The sequence below is a fragment of the Ziziphus jujuba genome, chromosome 1 (genome assembly GCF_031755915.1).
Source record: "Ziziphus jujuba cultivar Dongzao chromosome 1, ASM3175591v1".
NCBI classification, from domain to species: Eukaryota; Viridiplantae; Streptophyta; class Magnoliopsida; order Rosales; family Rhamnaceae; genus Ziziphus; species Ziziphus jujuba.
Window position 1 is genome coordinate 40,755,520 of NC_083379.1, and position 23,557 is coordinate 40,779,076.

General features: G+C 36.8%; 2 protein-coding genes across 3 annotated transcripts; both read right to left on the reverse strand.

Annotated features, from left to right (window-relative positions):
* Positions 1-1,505: 1,505 nt before the first annotated feature.
* Positions 1,506-3,807, reverse strand: LOC107408591 (aspartyl protease family protein At5g10770). 2 transcript variants are annotated; one of them, XM_016014556.4, is made up of 3 exons: positions 3,693-3,807; positions 3,500-3,580; positions 1,506-3,164 (listed from the first exon to the last, which is right to left on the reverse strand). In XM_016014556.4, exons 2-3 carry the CDS (start codon positions 3,570-3,572, stop codon positions 1,825-1,827), a joined length of 1,413 nt encoding a protein of 470 aa, XP_015870042.2. In that variant the 5' UTR covers positions 3,573-3,580; positions 3,693-3,807; the 3' UTR covers positions 1,506-1,824. The 2 variants fall into 2 exon arrangements, with proteins under 2 accessions (XP_015870042.2, XP_015871481.2); XM_016015995.4 differs by having other exon boundaries at positions 3,500-3,723.
* Positions 3,808-5,272: 1,465 nt separating this feature from the next.
* On the reverse strand, positions 5,273-8,023 carry LOC107404901 (uncharacterized). The gene is made up of 4 exons (XM_048467587.2): positions 7,619-8,023; positions 7,365-7,503; positions 7,059-7,226; positions 5,273-6,123 (listed from the first exon to the last, which is right to left on the reverse strand). Exons 1-4 carry the CDS (start codon positions 7,804-7,806, stop codon positions 5,428-5,430), a joined length of 1,191 nt encoding a protein of 396 aa, XP_048323544.1. The 5' UTR covers positions 7,807-8,023; the 3' UTR covers positions 5,273-5,427.
* Between the last annotated feature and the right edge of the window lie 15,534 nt (positions 8,024-23,557).

The following is a 23,557-nucleotide window of genomic DNA, read 5'->3' on the forward strand; positions in this document are numbered from 1 at the left end:
GTCCTTTCTAATCTTGAAATGAAATTTTATTTAATTTCAAATTAACCAAAAAAAAAAAAAATCTTTCAAATTTGTGCCAGCCTGATGTCTTGATTCTATAAATGTTATAATATGTACTTTGCATTTAAACTTTAATAGGAACTTTGAATATTTTCATGTTTCATACCATGAAATATTAATGACTGGCCAGTTTTCTTTATGTTTTTGATAAAAATGACTGGCGGCCAGTTAAAAACTTATAAATCGACAATTGATAATTGTGTTTAGGACCTTAGGTAAATGATGGCATGATTGTTTTAGAAATTTAGTGGGTTAAGAATTTACCACTATCAAAATTCATATATTCGTTGATTATTATTATTTCTAATAGTCGTATTCTATATTATCTTTTGCCGTTGTACATAATCTTGAAAAGCCTGATCATTTTGGCAAATCTTATTATAATGCCATTGTTGCGTATAAACAATTTAATTTGATTGATGATCTCCTTTCTGTTGCAGCATGGTTTTTATGATGATTCAGCTAAGCTTCTTCATTCAAAAGGGTCATTTATAATTTGGCATTTCCTCCACTTCATCAATTGAACTTCGATTCAAATAGCAATCATCACATTCCTTGATATAATGTCCCATTCTTCTAAAATGATACAATTTTTATGACTCAATCTTCTGCTTATAAATCTTTACTGTCTTTTTTATGTATCCTTGTGCCTTATTTTATCTTATTTGTATAATATTTTTTATTTTCATTGTTTCACCGGATATATTTTTTTTATTTTTTATTTTATTAATTAACGGCTTCGCTGACTTGCTACATGCTCAAACCTGGGCAGAGGAATATAAGAAAGTATGGTCTTTGTCAACTCGGTTAATTGCATCCTTCTCTCACCGGGTACATAATTAGTCAACCAATCAATTACTACATGGCTCAAGCATCGACTTGAAACATAGGTTTTTGTCAATGTCGTGCATTTCTTACTTTCACCTTCCATGCATTCTAGTTATTTGCATGTTGATGTATAAATTTGTGTTTTCTAAAATCAATGGAACAGCAAAAAGTTGTTTCCAAATTTCGCCAGAGGCCTTTAATAAAGAGCTTATTGAAATAACTTTTTCAACTCTCTTTCTTTCACTAAAACCCTTCCATATACACGGTACAACCAACCTGATATTTTTTTATTTCTACCCTTCTTCATATCCTAGGAAGTTTAGAAGTATCATTTTTGTCATTCCAAGTACAACAAAATATGACCTGTTTTGCAATTGGAATTACATTTGAGGTTTCAAAGCACCTCATCTTCTTCAATTGTACTTTTTTTTTTTTCTTTTTTAAAGAAAAAAGATTATGCCAATCTCCTTTTAACAGTTAGAAGAAACGCCACTGACAATTATAACATGTTCTTTGCCCATATACTGCTCTAATTTCCATGCAGAAAATGAACTTGAAAAACTTTCCCTACAAATTGGAATGAGAAACTTTTAAGTCTGCTATGACAGAGAGCTACATTCATAAGAAATTTCATCTTGATTGCCCAATGCTTTTAGAGTAAGACATGAATCTTCATGGACTAGAAGTAATTCAATGATAATTTGCTATGTACAGTTGAGAAAAAGTACAAGCCAGAGACATTCACGCAGGTTGCAGACCCATCCTCCATTAGTCTCCTAGTCTAATCTTTCACTCATAAGTACATACATACAGACATATATATATATATATATATATAAAATTTATTGTACTTTCCTTACTGCACGCATCAAGTACTCTGCATCTTTCTTCATTCATGTTGCCTGTAGACATGATCCAACAAGTCACTGTTTATAATCAACGGCAGCCACCAGGAGCAAACCCAATTCTGGACTTAGAGATATCGTAGGCTACCTTAAAAGTCTGCTGTTGATGATTTCCAATGATGGCAATTTGGTTGCTTCCCGAGATAGGTGCGAAAGCCAAACAAACAACGCCTTTATTGGCTTCTATAAGTATATTGTGAGCCCCAAGACTAAGGTCAGCTCCTCCTTGAAATATGAGTTTGATTTCGGGCACCGCCAATGCGCTGTTGAGATTTGCCTTGAAACAAGTATCCAGTATGGAAAACTCCGGTGCCTGTGCATACTTCTTGGACATGATTTGAACAAAGGACTTTTGTAAGGCAGTATAGACAGGCGAAGGCAAGCGAGTAATGACAGTGCCAGAGTCTATGATTGTAGGGACTTTATAGTTGGCAGCACCCACTCCAAGTGGCTTATTTGCCACTGTAATAGCTGTTAAGCTCAGGAAGTATAAGCTTGGGTTAAAGGAATTCTTGATCAACGGAGTGAACTTGTAAGGTATTGATGGTGATAAAGATGTGTTTCCAATTGACAAAACACCTCCTTGGCCTCCTCTGGAAGATATAGGAAAAGCTGAGGGAAGGCAGTAGGAGAAAGCATAACCGTATTTGGTGGAAACCTGTGCTAGCATGGAGAGCTTGTCTCTAGCTAGACCTAGAATTCCGGCTGCTCTTCCGAACAAACCTTGGTTGTCTTGTCCACACCCATATATAAAACGGGGCAGAGATTCAGATGGAGCTAAGGTCAGTAAATCTTGACTCAAGTAGCCCTCAGAGAAAGATGTATCACCATAACTTGCTGTGTATATACAAGTGTTTGAATTGGCCTGACAAAAAGGCTCATTGAGAGTTGCATCCTTGATTAAGGAACACTCAGTGGTGGAACATGTCAATTTTTTATAGGTCTTGGATGCAGAAGGGTCAAATAGAGGATCTATCTGGGAATAACAGTATATGGAACAAGGTTGGCATTGAAGCCAGGAGAAGGAACTGCCTGTGTCCATAAGCATGGCATAGTACTTAACAGGGCTTCCAATGCCGACTTTCACATAGTAATTGCCTGAGCCAATAGTGGAACCTGGATTCAATGGGATGCCTATGGGTTTCTTCAATACTCCTTGCCTATGTCTGTAGGAGGCAGAGGAGGAGGCGGCTTCAGTACCTGTTTTCCTGTTTACTAGCCTGGAATGAAGTACCTTAATGCGTTCTTCATCAGTTGCTAGTATATCAGTGAGGATTGCGAAGGGGGATTTTGAGGTGACAGAGGAATCATGTCTTCGAGTATGATATATGTTTAGATGTATGCCAGAGAGCTTCTCTGCTGATTCATTTTCTGCAAAAAATGTTCCATTTGTAAGCTTCATGAATCATATTTTGCCTGCACTAATATACACTACAACACTTCAAATTTCTGGATCTTCATATTCACACATAAAAACAGCCATCAAAATAGACATAAAGTTTGAAAAGACGTGGGAGACTCATTTCCACTAATGTCTTGAAGATAAGTTTTCGCTTATAACTACTAAACGAATTGCATAATAGAACATAAACAAGACAATTTTTATTCACTGAAAATTAAACATTAGAGGTTCATTTGAATTTGCAGAAAAACCTTGGATGTTTTCTTGGAGGGTAAAAAGAACATGATAAAAGAATAATACATGCCTTGAAATTCTGACAATGAAGATGCTGTTGTTGAAAGCAGAAAGTAGAAAAGCAGAAACCAAGCTGACCTCATCTCTTATCCTATTTCAGTAAACCCGACGAAACTTTAGAAGCTAATTCTATTTCTTCAAAGCATATATAAGAGAAGTTGAAAAGGGAAAAAGCAAAAATAAATAAAAAAATTTCAGCTTACTATAACTGTTGTAACAACTGAAAAGGTAAAGAGAAACAAGAAAGCAAATACTGGGTTTCTCCTATCAAAAATGGTCTATGCATGGTCCCTATATATTGGCTGGCTTCTTGTTAATGCTCTCACATTCCTCCAACCGACCCAGTTTCGATTGGTTCACTTTTTCCTCGAGTCATTTTCGTGTTAGTACTATTGCCATTTATGTCTTTCAGTGCAGAGCAAGGAAAGCGAGTACGTGAACACCATGCCAAAAGCAGTGGGCCTATGAATGAAAGAAAAGGTAACCAATCTAGTTAACAATTCCAATTAAAAAGTGACCCCATCTCTTAATTATGGTTTCTCAACTGAAAGATCCACTCTAACTACATTATAAATCCCCAAAAGAACCTGGGAAAAAAAAAAAAAAAAAAGAGTAAATTATAAAGCAGGCCAATCAATCATATCAAATAAATAGGTCTTGGATTTGTGATTAAATGGAAAGAACATACCGCAGCACCAGAGACACAAAACATTGCAGGTAAAGTACAAAGCGGTTAAAAAAGTGAAAACATGTTCTGCACAAAAAACTATTATTTGCCTTGTTCTCTGACATAATAAGATCTGCTGTAGAATTTCGTAAAAAACAATTTGAATGTGTCGGTTGTAAGATGTAAATAAAATTTCACCCAGCAACTTTTGCTTGCTGCAATTATTAAGATGATGAAATTGATGGGAGGAGTTGGCAGACAACTTAGTTATGGTCGTTCTTCATTCATTTCCTAACTATATCGTATTACCTTTAATGGTTTTTAAGGCGAGATGGCCTTTCATCTCTGACATATGACAAAGATTGGTTTTCTTAACAAAGATGGGTTTCCATAAGAGAAGATTAATCAACATGTTTAGCTTAGCATAGCTCTCTTTTCCACGAGATGTTAGAGTGATGGGATTTTTATTTTTCATCACTATTATCATTTTGCAAAAGAAAATAATGGCAGGCAAGACAATCCTTGGAAGTCTTATCAGATTTTTGACCTATTAATTGGATCACAAATATGAATAGCTCGGTAGCCCACTAACCAATCAAATCTTTCGAGTGAGTAGTTGGATCCTCATTGCCATCTGTCTTCCCCATTCCCCATCACACATACCCAGACCGACGGAGTGTTTCACAATTGCTTTCACCAATTGCTTCCACATGCTCTCTTTTATGTATTTTGAAAAGTTTATCAATATTTCTATACGAAACTCTAATGAAAAAGAAATAAATATTCTGGTCTAACTAATGTTTTGTTTGGCCATCTTGTGATTTTTATGAACATCACCCATAAAGTTACCGCCGTTCGTTTTCATAAACAGTAAATTTGATACATGGAACCAGGACAGGTCATGCAAGTTCAATAACCTTGCAATTTTAAATGAGTATAATTATCACGTTCAGAACCAATAGCTTGTCTTTATATTCCTTGTTAGAAACTGAATTCTCTTGTTCAGAAGGCATAGTGATTTTCTGCAGTTATAGTTATTTCAAAGGAATAAATCGTTCAACATTAATAATTTAGGCCACAAACTTGTCTAACTTTTAACTCTGTTACCTGCAACGATTTTTTTCTTTTTTTGGTTATTTAATCAATTTGACAGCGTTCTTTTATTTAAACTTGAACAAATATATTGTTACAGAAATAATACTACACACCAAACGGTTCCATATTTCCTTCTTGCCTAAAGCCACAAATGAAGGCAATAGACTACGTCAGCATCACCGCCTAAAAGCATTGCCTTCACTTGCTGAGGACCTGCCCTGTGAGTAATAAGCTCGGCGCCGAACACTCTCCTCTATTGTTGAGCTTCCTCCTTTCTCAGCACCATACACGCTTCTATGAGCAGCATGTAAGAAATTTTTGCCACCGGACAAGCCATCTCGGGTAGCTTCCCGTGCATCATCCTCCTCAGCCTTCTTCAACCGTTTCCACCTCTGCTCTTCATGTAACTCAGCATCCTCTTGCATCTCTCGCAGTTTAGCAGCTCGCTCTTCTTCTGAAAGTTTAGGAGCAACGTAACGACGCTTATGATGCGATTCACGTTGACTTTCTACAGTATACCTTCCCTGCTCCAAAGGACACTTTCCCTGCTCTGACCTCTCATGACTTCTCTTGACAGCATCTTGTCTGCCACTTTTTACAGTTTCAGGATCTGATTGTCCACCAGGTGACCGCTCTCTGTATTTCAAGTCTCGATAGCTGTTTCTCTCACCCCGACTCCTCTTCTTATGAGATTCATCTTCTGAATCTGAATGCTTATCATAATTTGAGCCCTTTCGATGATCAGGCTTCCTCCTTTCCACTTCAATTGTGTGGGATGATGAATGTCTCTCATGCTTCGAGCTACTATGATGATGCTTCTTTCGATGTTCCTTTTTATCATGAGACTTTCCCTTGTGCTTCTTTTCGTCAACCTATAGAAAACAGACCAGCAAGAACAAACGGTTTCAGTTTACTAGCGGGATCCATCACCAATGAAATGTTCTGATAACCCTTTAAAACAAGAAATTCAGTTAATCAATAAAATTTATTGCCGCTCATACACATTCTATTAGTCCCTCACACATAATTATTAGAGTTATTAATTTTCCAGAATCTAAATAAAATTGTTTGAAGCATTACAATTGCAATTTATGTTATTGATGGATTTAAATCTTAACAGTAATGCAACTTACACAATGGTATGAACTCCTGTATATATCACTTTCCAAAAGGACCAGTTTCAAGCTCTGTTCGGTTACTATGCTACTTTGACATGTTCCTCGTTGTTTACCAGTTTCCACATCTGGTATAGCATTAATTACCAATCTCATCAACAAACTCATCTTCTGCAACTATTATTCTTAAGAGTCAAAATATTGAAACCAACCTGGCCCATGATTTGCTAGAAACAGTTAACCTCTTGCCCAGAACCTCTAATACTGATAAAGGCTGAGACCGAAATCCGGGGGTTGGTTTATACTAATTATAAGAACACCCTTATCATGATATTGGCTTTGGGGTATCTAAATGCTCAATACAATGATTTTCCAAGACTAAAGAATGATGCAATAACCTTCTCCTTATATGAATAAGATAATGTTTGTATTTTTTTTTTTACTTCCAAATGGTTATGGTAATTAAAAACAGCGAACATTTATCTCTGGTTCATTTAATTAGATCTTCTCAAAATCCTCGTTAAACCCCTCAACATCTATCTTCACCTCAAGCAACTTCCCTAGCTTCAATTCAAAACAACCTAACAATCTTACACATTGCAAGCATTTGAAGGAAATTTTAAGACATTTAAAAAAAAAAATTAATAATAATAATAATTAAATGCAGGAAGGATTTAAAGAGAAAAACTTACAGATTTGCGAATGATGGCCATCTGAACAGGGTTGTTCTTGATGCGGGACAGAGCTTCCTGCTCGCGCTGACGAATCATAAGCAAAGGATCCGAGTGTAGTTTCCTCCAAGAATCATTGGCAGATTGGGGTTTGTCTTCGAATAAAGCTCCCGGTACCGAAGATTGTTGCTGCAGAAGGATCAGTGATTTTGTTTTAGGACCACCAAAAAAAAAAAAAAAAATCCGAATTTTAGCAATATAAATAAATAAATACATACATAATATAGAGAGAAACGAACACATAAATAGATGAAATAGGAAAAATACCATGGAAGCGGAGGCTGAAGAGGTAGAAGGTGCATCGTCATTCTTGGGAAAAGCTTCTAAGGCTTTGAAACCCTCGGAAGCTCCACCCTTCCCAACTGCTAATCCCGACTCATACAGGAATTCCAATCTCTCCTGCTTACTGCCAATATAATCGAAATCAATCAGTCAGAAAGAAAAAAGTTGATAACTTGATCAGAGTGATTGAAAAAAAAAAAAAAAAAAAACTAAACCCTAACCCTAAGACTAATACTTACGGTACAAGGCCGGCTTGTTCCTGGAGAAGACGAAACTCGGAGCGCTCTCTCTCCTCCTGAATCTGTTTGCGGAGCTCCTCCAACTTCTTCTGTTCGGCATCGTGTTTCTGCTCCGCCTTCCAGACATTCTCGATGTTTCTAAGGCTGCCCGTATGCCATCCCTTCTTGTTCAAGAATTTCAACGCCATTTTTCCCTCTTTCTTCTTCTTCTTCTTTGTCTTTCTTCTTCTACTTCTCCCTAATTTAATTCCACTCAACAATCAAAACCCTTTTCCTCTTTATCACTTTCGAAACAGGTCGCAGATTGAATTTTATTTTATGTTTTTTTTTTTAGCCACAAAGATCGCAGAATGATTTTTGTTGGCGCAAAAGCCAACAAAATATTGTGCGCGTTCCAATCAGAAGAGAGGTCATTTAATTTTTTTTATAAAAAATATGACAATATATGTGTAGAATATTATTGTATATTATGTATTTTTTGTGATTTATGCTTTTGAATAGGTTTATAATTAGGATTTTAATAAAAATAAATAAATATTTTAATTAAATTTTAAATCTAGACAATCATTGGATTCGTATATAGAATGTAATTGTTTTAAATAATTTAGATATTTTTTTTATACATATACTTTTTTTTTTTTGGTTTGAAGAAATAAAAAAATATTATTAAAAACAACCATCAATTGAGTACTTATCACCTGAAAAAAAGGATCTAGCCATGTAGTGCCAACTTCTAGGGGTGGGCACGTTTCGATTTGGATTGGTTCCATTCGAAAATTCCAACTGAGTACTTATTAGCCTGAAAAAAAGGATCTAGCCATGCAGTGCCAACTTCTAGGGGTGGGCACGTTTCGATTTGGATTGGTTCCATTCGAAAATTCCAACCGAATCGATCATTCGGTTATCTACAAATACTAATCCGAACCAACCTGTGGACAATGGAAAATCAAGCATTTAACCAAATAAACGAGTCGGTTTGGTTCGGATTCGGATTGATCGGTTTGGATTTATATTTGGGCCTCCGATTTTGGGCTTGTTTTTGAATTAGTGGGCCAGAAATTATCTTCGGGGTCTACAATTTTGGGCATACTTTTAGCTAATCGAGCTGGATTTATTTTTGGACCTATAGTTTTTGGCCTGTCCAATATACAATTAGAAATTACCTTCATTAATTTTGCTTTTCAATTATTTTGAAGGTTTAAAATTTTTCAAAAAACTATCCAACGGAAATGAAATGACAAATTTTTTAGGTATGAAATAAAATGGCAATTTTTTTACTTTTTAGGTAAGAAATGGCAAATCATTTTAGGTATGAAACGAACAAAACTTCAATATATATCAAAAGGAAAATTGAAATTGAGAAATGCAATGCCAGTATGCCACTGCCACTCACCAAAATTGAGAATCAGAAATGCAGACAGAAAATACAAATATCAAAATAACAATCTCACATCCCCATCCGTTCCCAAAGAGATAGAAATGAAAAAGAAAAAAAATAATAACTACTACTATCAAAGTAACTAATAAGCAAGTTTTACAAATGAGTCAATGACTTAAGAGAAATGGTAATACATTGACAGTAAACATAAAAGAAACAGTAGAAAAAAAATATAAGCAGCCTGCAATTAGCACTGCCAAATCCTTCACTGCCACTGCTATAAAACCTACAATCACGAAGGACACCAAAATAAATTAAACCAATACATTATTAGTTTAACAATGTGATGATTATTAAGAAATGAAAAATAAAACGAAGAGAGTTACTTTCATCGTTGTCAAAACTCACAAGCTTTCAAGTTTCAAGTACTTCCACTCAATGCACCATCAATCTTTTTTGTTGCTGCTATCTAAACTCACTGCTACTGTTTGGCTTTGGCATAGGTCTTGGAGTGACACCAAACAGCAAACATTAGCAAATATTATAAAAACATTCAAAAAAAATATGATATGCATACAAACAGAAAATAATCTCAATTGCATATTACATTACCTGCATCTAAACTTTCATAATACTCCATCTCTTCTAAAAAAAACTGTCAAAATTTGGAGAAGCATTAAGCCAATTTTGACAACATATCAAAGCCTCCACCATTTTAGCAATCAAAGAGCTCCTAAAAGGATCAAGTATCTTACCTCCACTGCTAAAAGCACTCTAGGAAGCCACAGTAGAGACTTGAATGGCGTAGACATCCTTTGCAATTTTCTCTAACACAGGGTATTTCTCTCCATTAACCCTCCACCAATTTAAGATATCAAAATCCTTAATTAAACCAAATTCACAAGGGTTGGTCAGATACCTATCCACATCATTTTTTATCTCCTTACATTGACTTTGTTGTCTCTTCTTCAAATAAGCAATCCAAACCTGGTCAGCATAGTTGGCATGCTTTAATTCACTGTTATTACTATCTAAACTAGTTCCAGAAGACTCAACACCAGTGGAAGATTGACAACTACCATCTGAACCCATTTCTTTTTCATTATACCAATTATACAGCCTCATTAAAGTCTTTTTCAAACCATTTGTCATCAGTAACCCTGCTTTCATCATTGTCATAAAGCATCCCATAGCTAAATGACACATAATCCAACTTATATCTTGGATCAAGCACTGCTGTAATTAGAAGCGATTTATTGACATTTCTCTCATTTTCCTTGCCATAACACACAACCGATCATCCTCACTAACACATAAGTCATCCAATTGTTTTTGTATGGAAGAAACTTGATGGAAATATATGTTGGAGCTAACATGTAAAGAGACACTAAATTTAAGAGTTACATCATAAAAGCCCTTAAGAAATTGGACAAAAACTTTGGTATCATCCCAATGCCAAGCTAAAGGAGGTCCAACTTTTTTTCTACCACTATCATCCTCTCCAAAATAAGAAGCATAATGTCCATCTTCCTTCTCCATTCTCTTAAAAGCTTTTTGAAATTTCAAAGCTGACTCTAACATTAAGTATGTAGAATTCCATCTGGTTGGAACACCCAAACATACTAAAGATTTGCTCTCAATTTTCTCTTGACTTATACACTCCTTAAAATTTTGTAATCGAGAATGAGATGATCTAACATATCTCACAGCATTACAAATGCTAGCAATTGCCTCATCTAATTCTTTCAAACCCTCACACACAATCAAATTGACAATATGTACACTACATCGAATATGCAAAAAATCAGCATCCAATTTACAATTTTTCCAATGTACCATTTTCCTCTTAAGATATGCAATTACATTATTGTTTGCACTTACATTATCAAGAGTTAGCATGAACACTTTTTCAATACCCCAATCATGCAAACAAACCTCAATTAGCTTTCCAATTGCCTCTCCTTTATAATTAGGAACCACACAAAAATTTAAAATTCTTTTATGTAACATCCAATCATCATCAATATAGTGGGCAGTCAATGACATATAACAAACATTTTGAATAGAGGTCCATGTATCAGTTGTAAGACTAACCCTTTGCTGGTTTGCAACAAACATTGATCTTAAAGCCAATTTCTCATCTAAATACAATTGATAAATGTCCCTCACAATGGTTCTTCTAGATGGAGGATCAAACTTAGGACATGCAACGCTACAAAAGTGTCTAAACTCACGGCCTTCTACAAAACTAAAAGGTAACTGATCCAAATTATCATTTTGGCACATGCCATCCTACATGCCTCTTTGTTGAAAATAGTAGCTACCAAATTGCAACCACTACCATCGGATTTCCTATCAAAAGTTAAGGTTTTTTGCTTCCTTTCATATGAGTTATAAGGATTTTTCTGACATTGCTTCATATGATTTCTTAGGGTACTAGTTCCACACTTCTTAGAACCACATGCATAATCCTTATGGCAGTAAATGCATTCACATCAAGGGTCATCAGGATCACCACCTTCTATTTTGATAAAGTGATCTCATACATCACTTGCTGGCCTATAAGGTTTTTTTTTTTTCCCTAATGGAGGTCGTGGAGGTAATGTAGATTTAGCATCGAAAGGTGTAGGGTTTGACAGTGATGGTGATGGATTTTGACCTATTGGGGTTTGAGAGGAAGGTGCATTAACTGATGATGGGAAATCTGGGTCCATATCAAGCATAACTAGGACACTGTTTACATAAGAGGAAACAAACAGAAACAAGACAGCAATTACACAACAATTCATGGCCACAAATTCCACAATCTCAATCAAATTAAATTACAATAAATTAAACAGCAAATAATAGTTTTGCTTCCTTAAATAATAACATAGAACCATCAGGTCCAAGCCCTTTAATCCTTAAAACCAAACTACCAATAATATACATTTTCCCTACCAGCAATTAGCATGTTTTCGGAATTTATAGCAACTTCCAACAAAATACATTTTTCCTAAACCAAACTATCATACACAGCCACATGAAAATTTGTCAACTACATGCATTATTCACATTAGAACTTTCCATTTAAATCTAGGACCAAATATGCACTAATACAATATCTGCATCAAAAATCCAGGACCAAAATGCACTATGACCAAATATATATCAAAAATTCAGGACCAAGCATACAATATTCCACACTTCCACAAAGACTCAAAATTAAACAGCAACTAAAAAAATTCCACAATTCCACAAAGACTACAAATTAAATAGCAATTTCAAAATTTCAGAGTCACAAAGACTCTAAATGTAAGCTAACCTTTAAAAATTGCACAATTCCAACTACACAATTTAAATTCCACAATATTCAGAAATTGTAACACCCCGTCCCAAATCGCACCGGAATCCGTGCACGTTGACCGAGGTTGACTGTTGACCATTGACCAAAGGGGTCAAAAGTTGACTTTTTGACTCGGTGGGAATTTCGAGTTGACCAGGATACCGTGGCGAAGTGCACGATGCCACGAGTTCATAGACTGGTAGCACGTCGAAAACGGAGCTACGGTTTGGAAGTTATGGACGAAACAAGTTGCGGTCCAAACTGTCCAAGGAGTGCCGAGGTTGACTTTTTGTTTATGGGGAATTGAGCTTTGACTTGTGCATGGTTGTGAAGTGCTCGTCGATACGAGTTCACAGACTAGCGGCACGCTCAAAACGGACATCCGGTTAAAAAGTTATGGACGTTTGAAGTTTACCGGATACCGTATTATTTTAATGTTTTTTTTTGGGTCGATGAACAGTGAAACACCCACGTGTCAGTTTCTGATTGGTCCACATGGCATGAACAGTGTCACACAGGGGTTTTATTTGTTAAAACACTCGGGGAAGAGAGAGAAAGAGAGAGAGGAGAGAGAAAGAGAGAGAGGAGAGAGAGAGAGAGAGTCACCGGCCGCCGGCCATTTTCACGTTTTCCGGCCTAGTTACTGTACATGCGCCGGCCAGCCAGATTGCCCACCTCATTTCCGGCAAAACCTCCAAGTTTCACGGTGAACGGCCGCCGGACGCGCCCGGATCGGACGTCCGAAGTTTGGCGGCGATTTTTCCCCTCCACCGCCGGCCACCGCGAATCGGCACTGTTCCGGCTATTTTCCGGCCACACGCGCCTGACAGCCTTGATCCTCTCCTCAAGTCCGGCCTACCCACCAAAAATCACGGCCATCGGACCACCGACGCGCCGGGATCGGAGCGTTTTCCGGCGAGGGGTTGAAAATCTTCAAATGGTGATTTTTCCGCCGTCCGACCTCCGTTTTGCTCACCGTCGGTCCCGTTGGATTGCTCTCCCCAAGATCTACAAGTCTGCAAAATTTCACAGCCAACGGCCACCGCACGCACGCGCCGCCGGCGACGGTTGCCGGTGACCGTGGCGGCTCGCCGGAAAATACTGTTCCGGCGAGTACCCGAAATTCCGGCCAGCTCCAGTCTGCAGTGTTCGACCTCCTAAATCCGAATCCGGCTTCCGTTTTCCACCAATTTGCGATGGTTTGGGAGAATTGCGGAGCCAAAACTCGAAAAGCTTTCAGACGAGATTCCGACCCCGTCGGGTTCGATCACCGGAAAGTAAGACCGAATCCGTGATCCTCATCACGCGAGCTTCGATTCGGTATATAACTTGTAACCCTTAGATGTCGTTTGGTGTTCGCTCCCCGGGTATCCATTTGGGAATTACCCAAATAAAATATTAATATTTTTGGTTTGTGCACTGTGGTTGTTTAGGTGCACGCGCGAGTAGTGGAGTGGATCCCGAGGAGGATCTTAGTTGATTTGCGCTCTCCAGGTGAGTGACCCACCTTCAAAAATTATTTTGGGCAATTAATTAAATTTAATTGGTATTTAATTTAGTATTTAAATTATGCTCATGTGGTGTGATTTATGTATGAATTTTATTGTGGTTTAAATTATTTATTATGCATGAGCAAGGTGTATTTTGGTAGTATTTGTATGTGTTTTTTTTTAAAATTGATTTTCCGGGCATAATTGGGTTAAATATTTTACGAAAATATTTGTTTAAATTTTATAAATTATGCCCGCGGTATTTTTATGGTTGCATTTTGTATTTCGAGAAAATTGTGGTTTGTTGTTATCGCTGTTTCGTACCGGGTGATTGGATAAAATATGTGGGATGGTGTTTTGTGAAATTTTGGTATACTTCCCACGGTGGTTTTTGGAAAAACGGTACGGTTGGTTGTTTATGTTTATTTTTAGACGCACTCATACAGTATTGGTGTTCTGGTGTATAGTGTATGGACACGTGGTTTAGCACGCGGTTATTATATGGTTTAGCGTGCGGTTATTACTTCACCCGTGAGTTGCCATTGGACCGTGGGCAGGCAAGGTTATTGTTGCGCACAGCCGCCCCCCCTCCTTGGCCGGGTGATGGTTTTTAGCAGTCGGTACTGTCAGGACGCCGAAGTGACCACTGCAGGTTTCTCTCTTTAACCTCCCGCCAGTCGGTGCTCGGGACGCTGGGTATCGGAGGGCATCATCGGTATATGGTGTGGTGCGTCAGGTGTAATTGTCGGTGTAATTGCAAATAATGGTTTAAACCCCAAAGGTGTTCAAAATTTATTTATTATAATCTATTATATTTTTATTATATATTTGGGGTATATTTATTTAATTGTTGTTGTTAAATTATTTAATCCCTTGGTTTTTGGGAGGTATGCACATTGGGTTTTGCGAAAAGGTTTTAAAAAGGGAACATTTCAAACGGAGCGATTGGTGAGAGTTTTGAGGGAAATCATTATTTTCCAAAGGTTATTATTATTTATTATTAATTGTTGGTATTTGTTCCACTCCTTAATTGTTATTATTTTATTATTATTATTAAAAGGTGTTCAGTAGTTCGGGTTACTCACGGAGATGATTAGCATCTCACACTCTTAAATTCCGTTCCCTTAGGTGCAAGTGGTGGTAGACGTTCTTCCGGAGCGAACCAAGTTTTCCGCTGCTGTTGTGTTTCGAGAAGTTTCTTTATACTCTTTCATTTCAGTGTATTATTTCTTTTCAGCCTTGTTGTATTTCTGTTGTTTAGCACTTCTTAAAGCTCTGTATACTATTGGAATACTTCTGTTTTATTTATGCACTGGACTGTTGTTGCTTTGAGAAGTGCTGGAATTTGTGGAATCAGTTTGTAGTTTGTGGGAGGAATAAGGGGATGTTTTTAGAAGTGTGTTTTCAGTGCAGGTAATTTGTGGTAAGTAAATCCCTTAGGGGAGGCTCTGTCGGATTTTCCTTTGGAGGGTCCGGTAGGGTTTCCCTGGGATCAGGGCTGTCTAGGGTTCCGGGGAAGGAATTCTGGACGGGTCCTGACAGAAATTGCACAATATTCCATAATTCCAAAAAAAAAAAAATAACAATTAAAAAGCAATTTCTGAAATTCAAAGTCACAAAGACTCTTAAATGAAAGCTAACTTATTTAAAATTGGCAACTTTAGGAGTTCAGGGTCACAAAGACTCTGAAATGTAAGCTAACATGTTTAAAATTGTAATTTCAAAAATGTTGGAGTCATAAAGACTCTGAAATGCAATCAATCTCACAATTTGAATACAAAACTTTATAGAAAAAAGTTTCAAAGACTATTCATAGATACAATTTAACATTTCACAGACAGTTCAGTCTCACAAAAGCTAATCCAATTATTTCCTTCACAAAATCACAAAGAAAGAACAAAATCTATAGTCTATTTATGCAATCACACTTTATCCATCCATAGCCAGTGAGAGTTTAAGAGAAAAGAACAACTTACCTTAAGTTATTAAAGCTTTAAACACAGGCCACAGAGCCACCCACGAGCATGACACAGCCACAAGCCACAGACCTGCCTCACCTTCAATCCTTCAACTTGAATGGCCAATTTTCTCTTTAATATTAAAATCCAATAGTCATTAAACATTTAATATTTCAGAATTGAGGAGATAATCAAAGAAAAATATATAATCTTGAAATAGTGATTTCTTAGAACTTAAACCCTTAAAGGAAAAAAATTGGGGAAAATAGAAATTTGCAAAATTACCTTCGAATTAACGTGAGCGTTGGTGACCAGATGATGGTAATCGAGGTTTTTGATGGTCTCACAGCTATCGGTCCACCGTAGAGTAACAATGTCTAACAGTCTAAGCTAGGGTTTCGGACAGCTACCTCAAGCTGAGAATGGATAGATTGGAGAGTGAGATGAAAGTTAAAAAGATAGAGAGAGAGAGAGAGAGAAAGGAGTGAAGAGATCTACAAGAGAGGGTTAAATGGTGAGAGATTGCGAGTGAGAGAATGGAAGATAAGGGAGATTACCGTTGTCCGAGAGATGACAGAGGACAGGTGCTCGTCGGCCTGAGAAATGGTGAATGGTGACCAAGAGTGACAACTGAGCTAGGGTTTACCAGAGACAAGAGAAGAGATTGAAAGAAGAGGGGGAGAAGACAGAAGAGAACTTTCGAGACGAGAGCAGAGTGAGAGAGTGTTTTCTTTCTTTCATTTTTTTTTTGTTTAATATCAAATATAAAATTAATAAAACTATAAACATATTATTATTATTATATATACAAAAATGTAATTATAGATATTTTTTATAATATTTAAAGTATCCGGTTCGATTCGGACGGTCTGATGATTTTTAGTTTAAAAATCGACATCCGAACTGAACCGTCTCCTTCTTTGTTAAATAATAACCGAACCGCCCAACCAAGTGCAACCAATCCGATCCGTAGGCGTTTGGTTCGGTCAGTTTTACCGGTCCGGTTCGGTTTGACCGGGTTTTTGCCCACCCCTACTAACTTCTAACCAAGATGCACAACATGTTTTGCTAAGGTATGTGCCACCATATTAGCATCTCGACCACCAAAATTACAAGTAAAACTAGAATACTGAACAAACAAAGATCTTATATCATCCATTAAAAAACAATTTTCATCTAAACCTTCAGTAGACTGGTTGATGATATCCCCCTGAAAGAATCCAGCTGCAAGGCAAAAACAAATTGCGTGACGTATGGCCAGTAGTTCTGCAGATAGAGCACTCCAACAATTTGTGAGTGGCATCGCTAAGGCTCCCAATAACTCACCTCTACAGTTACAAACTACCACTCCAACACCCATATAACCTGAATTACCCTTGGTTGCTGCATCCACATTTATCTTCAAACGATTACCAATTGGTGGAGACCATGAAATTTTGCTAGCCTGCACAGGATGCGGTAATAATAAGCTATTAGCCTCCTTATATTCCTTCTGCAATGTAACCACTCCATCTAGAATACATTTATCACTTTTAACCATATTACCGTGTACATAGTTGTTTCGTCTAGTCCACAAACTGCAAACAATCCAAGCAAATTGTTCCTGCTGAAAAGAAATAGAAAAAAGCAGAACAACAGAGAGATGCAAAAGAATCATGAGGATGATTCTTCAAAAAGCCATAGAATTCAATCTTTTTCCATACTTTTTTAGCAGCATAACAACCCCACAAAGAATGAATAACCGTTCCATCAACAAATGCACAGATGGGACACACAGAAGAAACATTCAAGAGTCTCTTAGAGAGATTGTACATACATGGTAAAGCTTCATTACCAGCACGCCAAAGAAACAATTTGATCTTGTTTGGGAGAGACAAACACCATAATTTCGGCCACCAGTTCTGTGAAATAGAATTACTAGAACTTCCTACAAGTCCACCATCCCCTAATTTTTTGGCCACCCAATAACCCGATCTTACCGAATATATGCCCCTGGAATGAGAAAACCACGCCAAATGATCTGGACATGCTAAACCACCAATAGGTAAGTGTTCAATAATCAAAGCTTCATCTGAATCAAAAACTGAACGTATTAACGGGATATTCCAATCACCACTTACTGTAAGCAACGTATCTACCGTGGTGTCTTCAGGTAGAATTCGTGCAGAAAGAACATGCAGAGAACCCTTTCTTGGAAGCCAAGGATCTTTATACACCCGAATGGAGGCTCCATTACCCACAAGCCAGATACCACCCAATTCTAAAGCCCTTCTTCCCCAAACCAGACTTCTCCATAGATGAGAGGGATTTCTACCCAACTTTACTATCCATAAACAACCTTCTGGAAGATACCTTCATTGCTCTTCCTGCTAAAGATGCTGGATCTTGAATGAGCCTCCAACATTGATTTGCTAACATTCCCAATTAAACTCCTCCAACGATCGAAAACCCAGACCACCCATTGCCTTAGGTTCACATAACTTACGCCAACTAATCCAAGCAATGCGCTGTTTGCCTCCTAAATTTCCCGACCAAAAACGTCAAAGAAGTCCAGTTATATTTCGCAAAAAACACTTTGGCAATTGAAAGCAACTCATAGACTAAGTAGGAATTGATTGAGCCACTGCTTTAATTAAAATCTCCTTCCCTGCCCATGATAACAACCGCTCTTTCCATCCCTCCAACTTTTTCCAGATTCTATCCTTTACTACCTAAAACAGAGACATTTTATTTCTTCCAATAAAAGTAGGTAAGCCCAAGTATTTGACATGCCCATCCTGACGATGAATATGGAAAAGGTGAGATACCTCTTCACGTACATATGGAGTTGTGTTTGGACTAAAAGTAATCACTGTCTTTAACATATTGATCTTCTGACCAGAGGCAACTTCATATTTTTCCAATAAATGTAAGATCACTTGACACTCCTGCTGATTAGCTGTAACATCCCATCCTGAACAACATCAGAATTTTTTTCACGTTGACCGAGGTTGATCCAGTTTGACTGCCATTAACCGAGAAGGGTCCAAATTTGACTTTTTGATCCGGATGGAATTTCTCTTTGACTGGGATATCATTGCAAAGTATGCATCAATTCGAGTCCATAGACTAGTAGCATGTTGAAAACAGAGCTACGGTTTGAAAGTTATAGGCAAAACAAGTTGAGGTTCAACTGTCCAAGGAGTGTCGAGTTGACTTTTTATTCATGCAAAGTTGAGCTTTGACTCATGCACGGTTGTGAAGTATTTGTTGATACGAGTTCATAGACTAGCAGCACACCCGAAACGGATATGTGGTTTACAAGTTATGGATCTATAAAGTTTTTTTTTTATATTGTATTATTTTAATATTATTATATATATATATTTATTTTTATTTTCTTTTTCTTTTTCTTTTTTTCCTTTTCCCCCACGTGGGAAAACACCACAGGCCCCTCCTCGTTTCTTCTTCTTCTTCCTTCTTCTCCTTCTCTTTTCATTTCTCCTTCCCATCAATCTCTCTCTCTCTCCTTACTGCATCTTTTTCGGCCATCGAACGGCCACACGCGCCAGCCATCGGTGAAGCACAGTCATCGGTGAGCTCAGCTACCAAGTTTGGTGGTTGGTTGACCGGCGACACGCCCAGATCAACGGATGAAGCTGGCGGCGGCCCATTTTGTTTTTCCGGTGATTTCATTGTTTTCCAGCCAACCCAGCCTGATTTCATACCCTATTCCCCCTATTTTTGACCTCCTGCACTTGATTTTGAAGTCCATTCAGCTCAATTCTTTGCCGTTTGGGAGATACGACAAGTTGAAGTTTCGGTTGAAAGCTTCCATCCACTTTCCGGCCACCTCTAGTCGAGTTGAGTCCAACGGAGATTGATAACATATTCCTCGTCCCCTTAGCTTTCCGTTGATACCTTATTTGCAAATTTTGGATACCGTTTGTGTTAGCTCCCTCGGGTATCGGATATTATTTATTCGAATAAAATATTAATTTATATGACCCTGTGTAATATTATTATTCTAGGAGCATGTGTGAGTCGTAGAATTGATCCTATGGAGAATCTTGGTTGGATTGCATGCTCGAGGTGAGTGACCCACCTTTAAACTTAATTTTAGATGTTTAATTATATGTATTTTGTGATAATTGATTATTTGAAAATGTGATATTTCATGTGTTAATTATTTAGCAAAATTATATTTGGAATTTTGATTGCACAATTTAAATAATTGAAATGTATATGTGTATTAAAGCATAATTTGATTTTGACTAATTATGAAAATTTTATTTTTATGAAATTCAATTTTAAAGAAGTTGTGAATTTGAATTGTTGAATTTAATTTTGTTTTATAAAAATGTATTTATATTTTGATTTATTGTGGAATTTATTTATGAGAATTTTGATTGTTGTGAATTTTATGATGTTTAAATGACATATTTGATTCAAATTGGTTTTTTTGAAGATTTGAGAAAGAAATATTGATTTAAATTATTATGTTCAAAATATTTATGCCATTGGAAAATTTGTATATTTAAATTGATGGAATTGAGAGTTGATGGATTTAAAATTGATGGACTTTATTATGACGATAATTTATAAAAGAATTGTGAAAAATTTATAGGTTTAATTGGATGGAATAAACCCGGTAGTATTTATGAGATTTTGAGATTTGAAAATAAATATATTGATTTTATGATTTTTAGATGCACCATACACGTACTGGTGTTCTTTATACATGGATATGATTAGCGTGTAGGTAGATGTGGTGAGTGCGTAGGTGGGTGTGAATAGCGCACAGGTCATTATGGGGTTGTCCTGTGGTTGCCATCAGATGAAGGTAGGCCGCTCCTTCATTGCCGGGACGCCTGTTTGCAGCGGTGTGGTGGAACGCCACGCGATTGTATGCCGGTTTCTCTCTTTAACCTCCTGTCTGGCGGTGCTTGGGACGCTGGGTACTGCTGGCGCCATTGGTATATAGTGGGTGTATCAAATGGTTTTCACGATGTGATTTTAATCATACAATATTTTAGAATTTTATTTAAATTAAAATATTTTTTAATAGTATTTTATAAATTAAATTGTTTTGGCATTTTAAATTGAGTTCTATTATTAATTATTTGGTTTTATTTTATTTATTTAAATATTTCTTGGATCTTTTTTGTTAATGTAAATTTTATTGTGTTTTTGTATTAATTGTTTACAATACTTTATTTCCAATTTAATATTTATCATTAGTCTTATTTTTATAATTATTTCTCACTAAGATTTTTAGATTATTAATTTATTGTCTTTTATTTACAAATTATTAATTAAATATTTTATGGATCTTTGGAGTATAAAATGTTGGGTTTTTCGAAAATTTTTTAAAAATGGAACTTTTTCAACTGAGTGAATTATGAGGGTTTTGAGAGAAAATATTATTTTTAACTGCCTATTATTTATTTACTTATTTCTTATTAATCAATTAACTAAGTTATTTACCATTTTATTATTATTGTTAGTGTATAGTAGATTGGGTTACTCACTGAGATTATTACCATCTCATATTTTTAAATTCTGTTTCCTTAGGCCTAGGTTAGTCGACGTTGATCGTCCAGGGGCGAGCTCATTGTCTTGGTTCGTTGTCGAAGACCAAAAGGCTTTTCCTTTCATTTCTATCTTGTATTATTTCTTTTTATTTTATATTGTATTAAATTTCATATTCAATTGTAGTGGATAACGCTCTGTATACTATTTGGACGTTTATTTATTTAATTCTGCACTGGTTCCCTATCATTTATTTGAAGTTCTTCAAACTTGTGGAAGTAAATTGTAGTAAGCTGGGAGAAATAAGATAGTATATATTAAAGTGTATTTGCAGTGCAGGGAAATTATGGTAAGTCCTTCCCTTAGGAGAGATACTGTCGGATTTTCTGTTGGGAGATTCGGTGGTGTTTTTCTGAGACCAGGACTTGTCTAGGGTTCCGGCGAGGGATTTTGGATGGGTCTTGACATTAGCTTTTGTAAATAGAATAGTATCATCTGCAAAACACATATGCTTCAAAACAGGACTTGTAGGAGCAACTTGGATACCACGAATATGTCCAACCATATTTGCATGTTTAAGAAGACTTGAAAGACCCTCAGAGCATAGTAAGAATAGATAAGGAGACAAGGGATCCCCTTGTCGAAGACCACGTGTTGGTAAGATTGAGCCATACTCTTTACCATTTAAAAGCACAAAATAGGACACCGAAGTTACACATCGCATCACAAGATCAACCCATTGAACAGGAAAACCCATTTCCAGCATTATCCTACGTAAGAAACTCCATTCTATTCGATCATATGCTTTACACATATCCAACTTTGTAGCCATCAAACCATCCGATCCTGCATTCCTTTTGGAAATTATATGCATTGTTACGAAAGTAACCATGATGTTATCGGTAATTTGTCATCCCGGCACAAAGGCACTTTGCTCTTCCGAAATAATCAAAGGTAGAATGCCTTTCATCCTGTTAACAATTGTCTTTGAAATTAATTTATAGACAATTGTACACAAACTGATAGGCCGAAAGTCAGTCGGCACAAATGGAGTTTTAACCTTCAGAACCAGCGAAATGGGGGTATGATTGATAGTAATAATATCCCCAGAGTTATTTAAAACATCCAAACACGTATCTATTATGAATGGACCCACCATAGACCAATATTTTTGAAAAAATAGTGCAGGCATACCATCAAAACCAAGGGCTTTCGAATGGTGCATTTGGCGTAAACTATCAGTGATCCCATTAGCTGTAAAAGGACAGCATAAGAAGGAATTCATGGATTTTGTTACATGACCTTGTATTTCAAAAAGAACCTTCGGTGCCACAAGAGACCCAAAAGAAGTAAAAAGCTGCTGGAAATAGCAAATGGATTGTTCACCCAAGTTCCAGCAGAGTCGGAGATGCCACCAATATAATTATGTTCCCTTCTAGCATTGACATAATTGTGAAAATAACATGTGTTTCTATCCCCTTCACGCAGTCAAGAGATGCGTGATTGTTGTTTCCACTTAACTTCTTCTTTCTCTAACAACAAATTAATCTGACGTTCAATCCCATGAAGCTCCTTAATATTTGCATCGGTCGAAGGACAAAAGTGCAGCTCGGGTAGACGTTTATAACATTCCTCCAATTTAGCCGTGATAAACTTGAAAGAGTATTTATTCCAAACACACAACTTACCTACACACTTCTCCAAAAGTGACCGCAACAAGGATATATCCACATTCCCTAGCCGACTAGAATTCCAAACACTTTCCACTATTTGGTGACACTCATCTTCCTCCACCCAAACTGCTTCAAAATGGAACCTTCGATCAAACCTAGTTTGCTGCTCCATAAAGCCATCCAACCCCAATAAAATAGCAAGATGATCAGACAAAGAGTTTGGTAAATGTTGAACTCTAGAAGAAACGAAGAAGCAACGTGCCCCATAATTAGCAAAACAATGATCCAAAACCTCTTTAACATTAGCATCCCCCACACTCGACCATTAGTCCAAGTATATTTGTAACCTAAAAAAGAGATAGGTCGCAGATGACAGTTATCAATGATTTGACGAAAGTTATCCATTTGCGAAACCGAACGAGATGTACCAGCTACTTTATCTGAAGGCCTCATAATTTCATTAAAATCCCCAACAACAAACCAAGCTAGATCAGAGAGAGCACTTAGGCATCATAGCAAACACCAAGAGAAGCATCGTTGACTGACATCCGGGTTACTGTAGAAATCTGTTAGTCGAAATTATCCTTTAGTTAGAAGAGTAACT

What these genes read in the sequence shown, in the direction of transcription:
- LOC107404901 (XM_048467587.2), bottom strand. Translation starts at nt 7,806, where the DNA reads ATGGCGTTGAAATTCTTGAACAAGAAGGGATGGCATACGGGCAGCCTT. An exon ending in GAACAAGCCGGCCTTGTACC is followed by an intron (nt 7,504 to 7,618) that starts GTAAGTATTAGT and finishes TTATATTGGCAG; the next exon opens with TAAGCAGGAGAGATTGGAAT. An exon ending in CTTCAGCCTCCGCTTCCATG is followed by an intron (nt 7,227 to 7,364) that starts GTATTTTTCCTA and finishes ATCCTTCTGCAG; the next exon opens with CAACAATCTTCGGTACCGGG.
- LOC107408591 (XM_016014556.4), bottom strand. Translation starts at nt 3,572, where the DNA reads ATGAGGTCAGCTTGGTTTCTGCTTTTCTACTTTCTGCTTTCAACAACA. An exon ending in TTCATTGTCAGAATTTCAAG is followed by an intron (nt 3,165 to 3,499) that starts GCATGTATTATT and finishes CATTTTTTGCAG; the next exon opens with AAAATGAATCAGCAGAGAAG.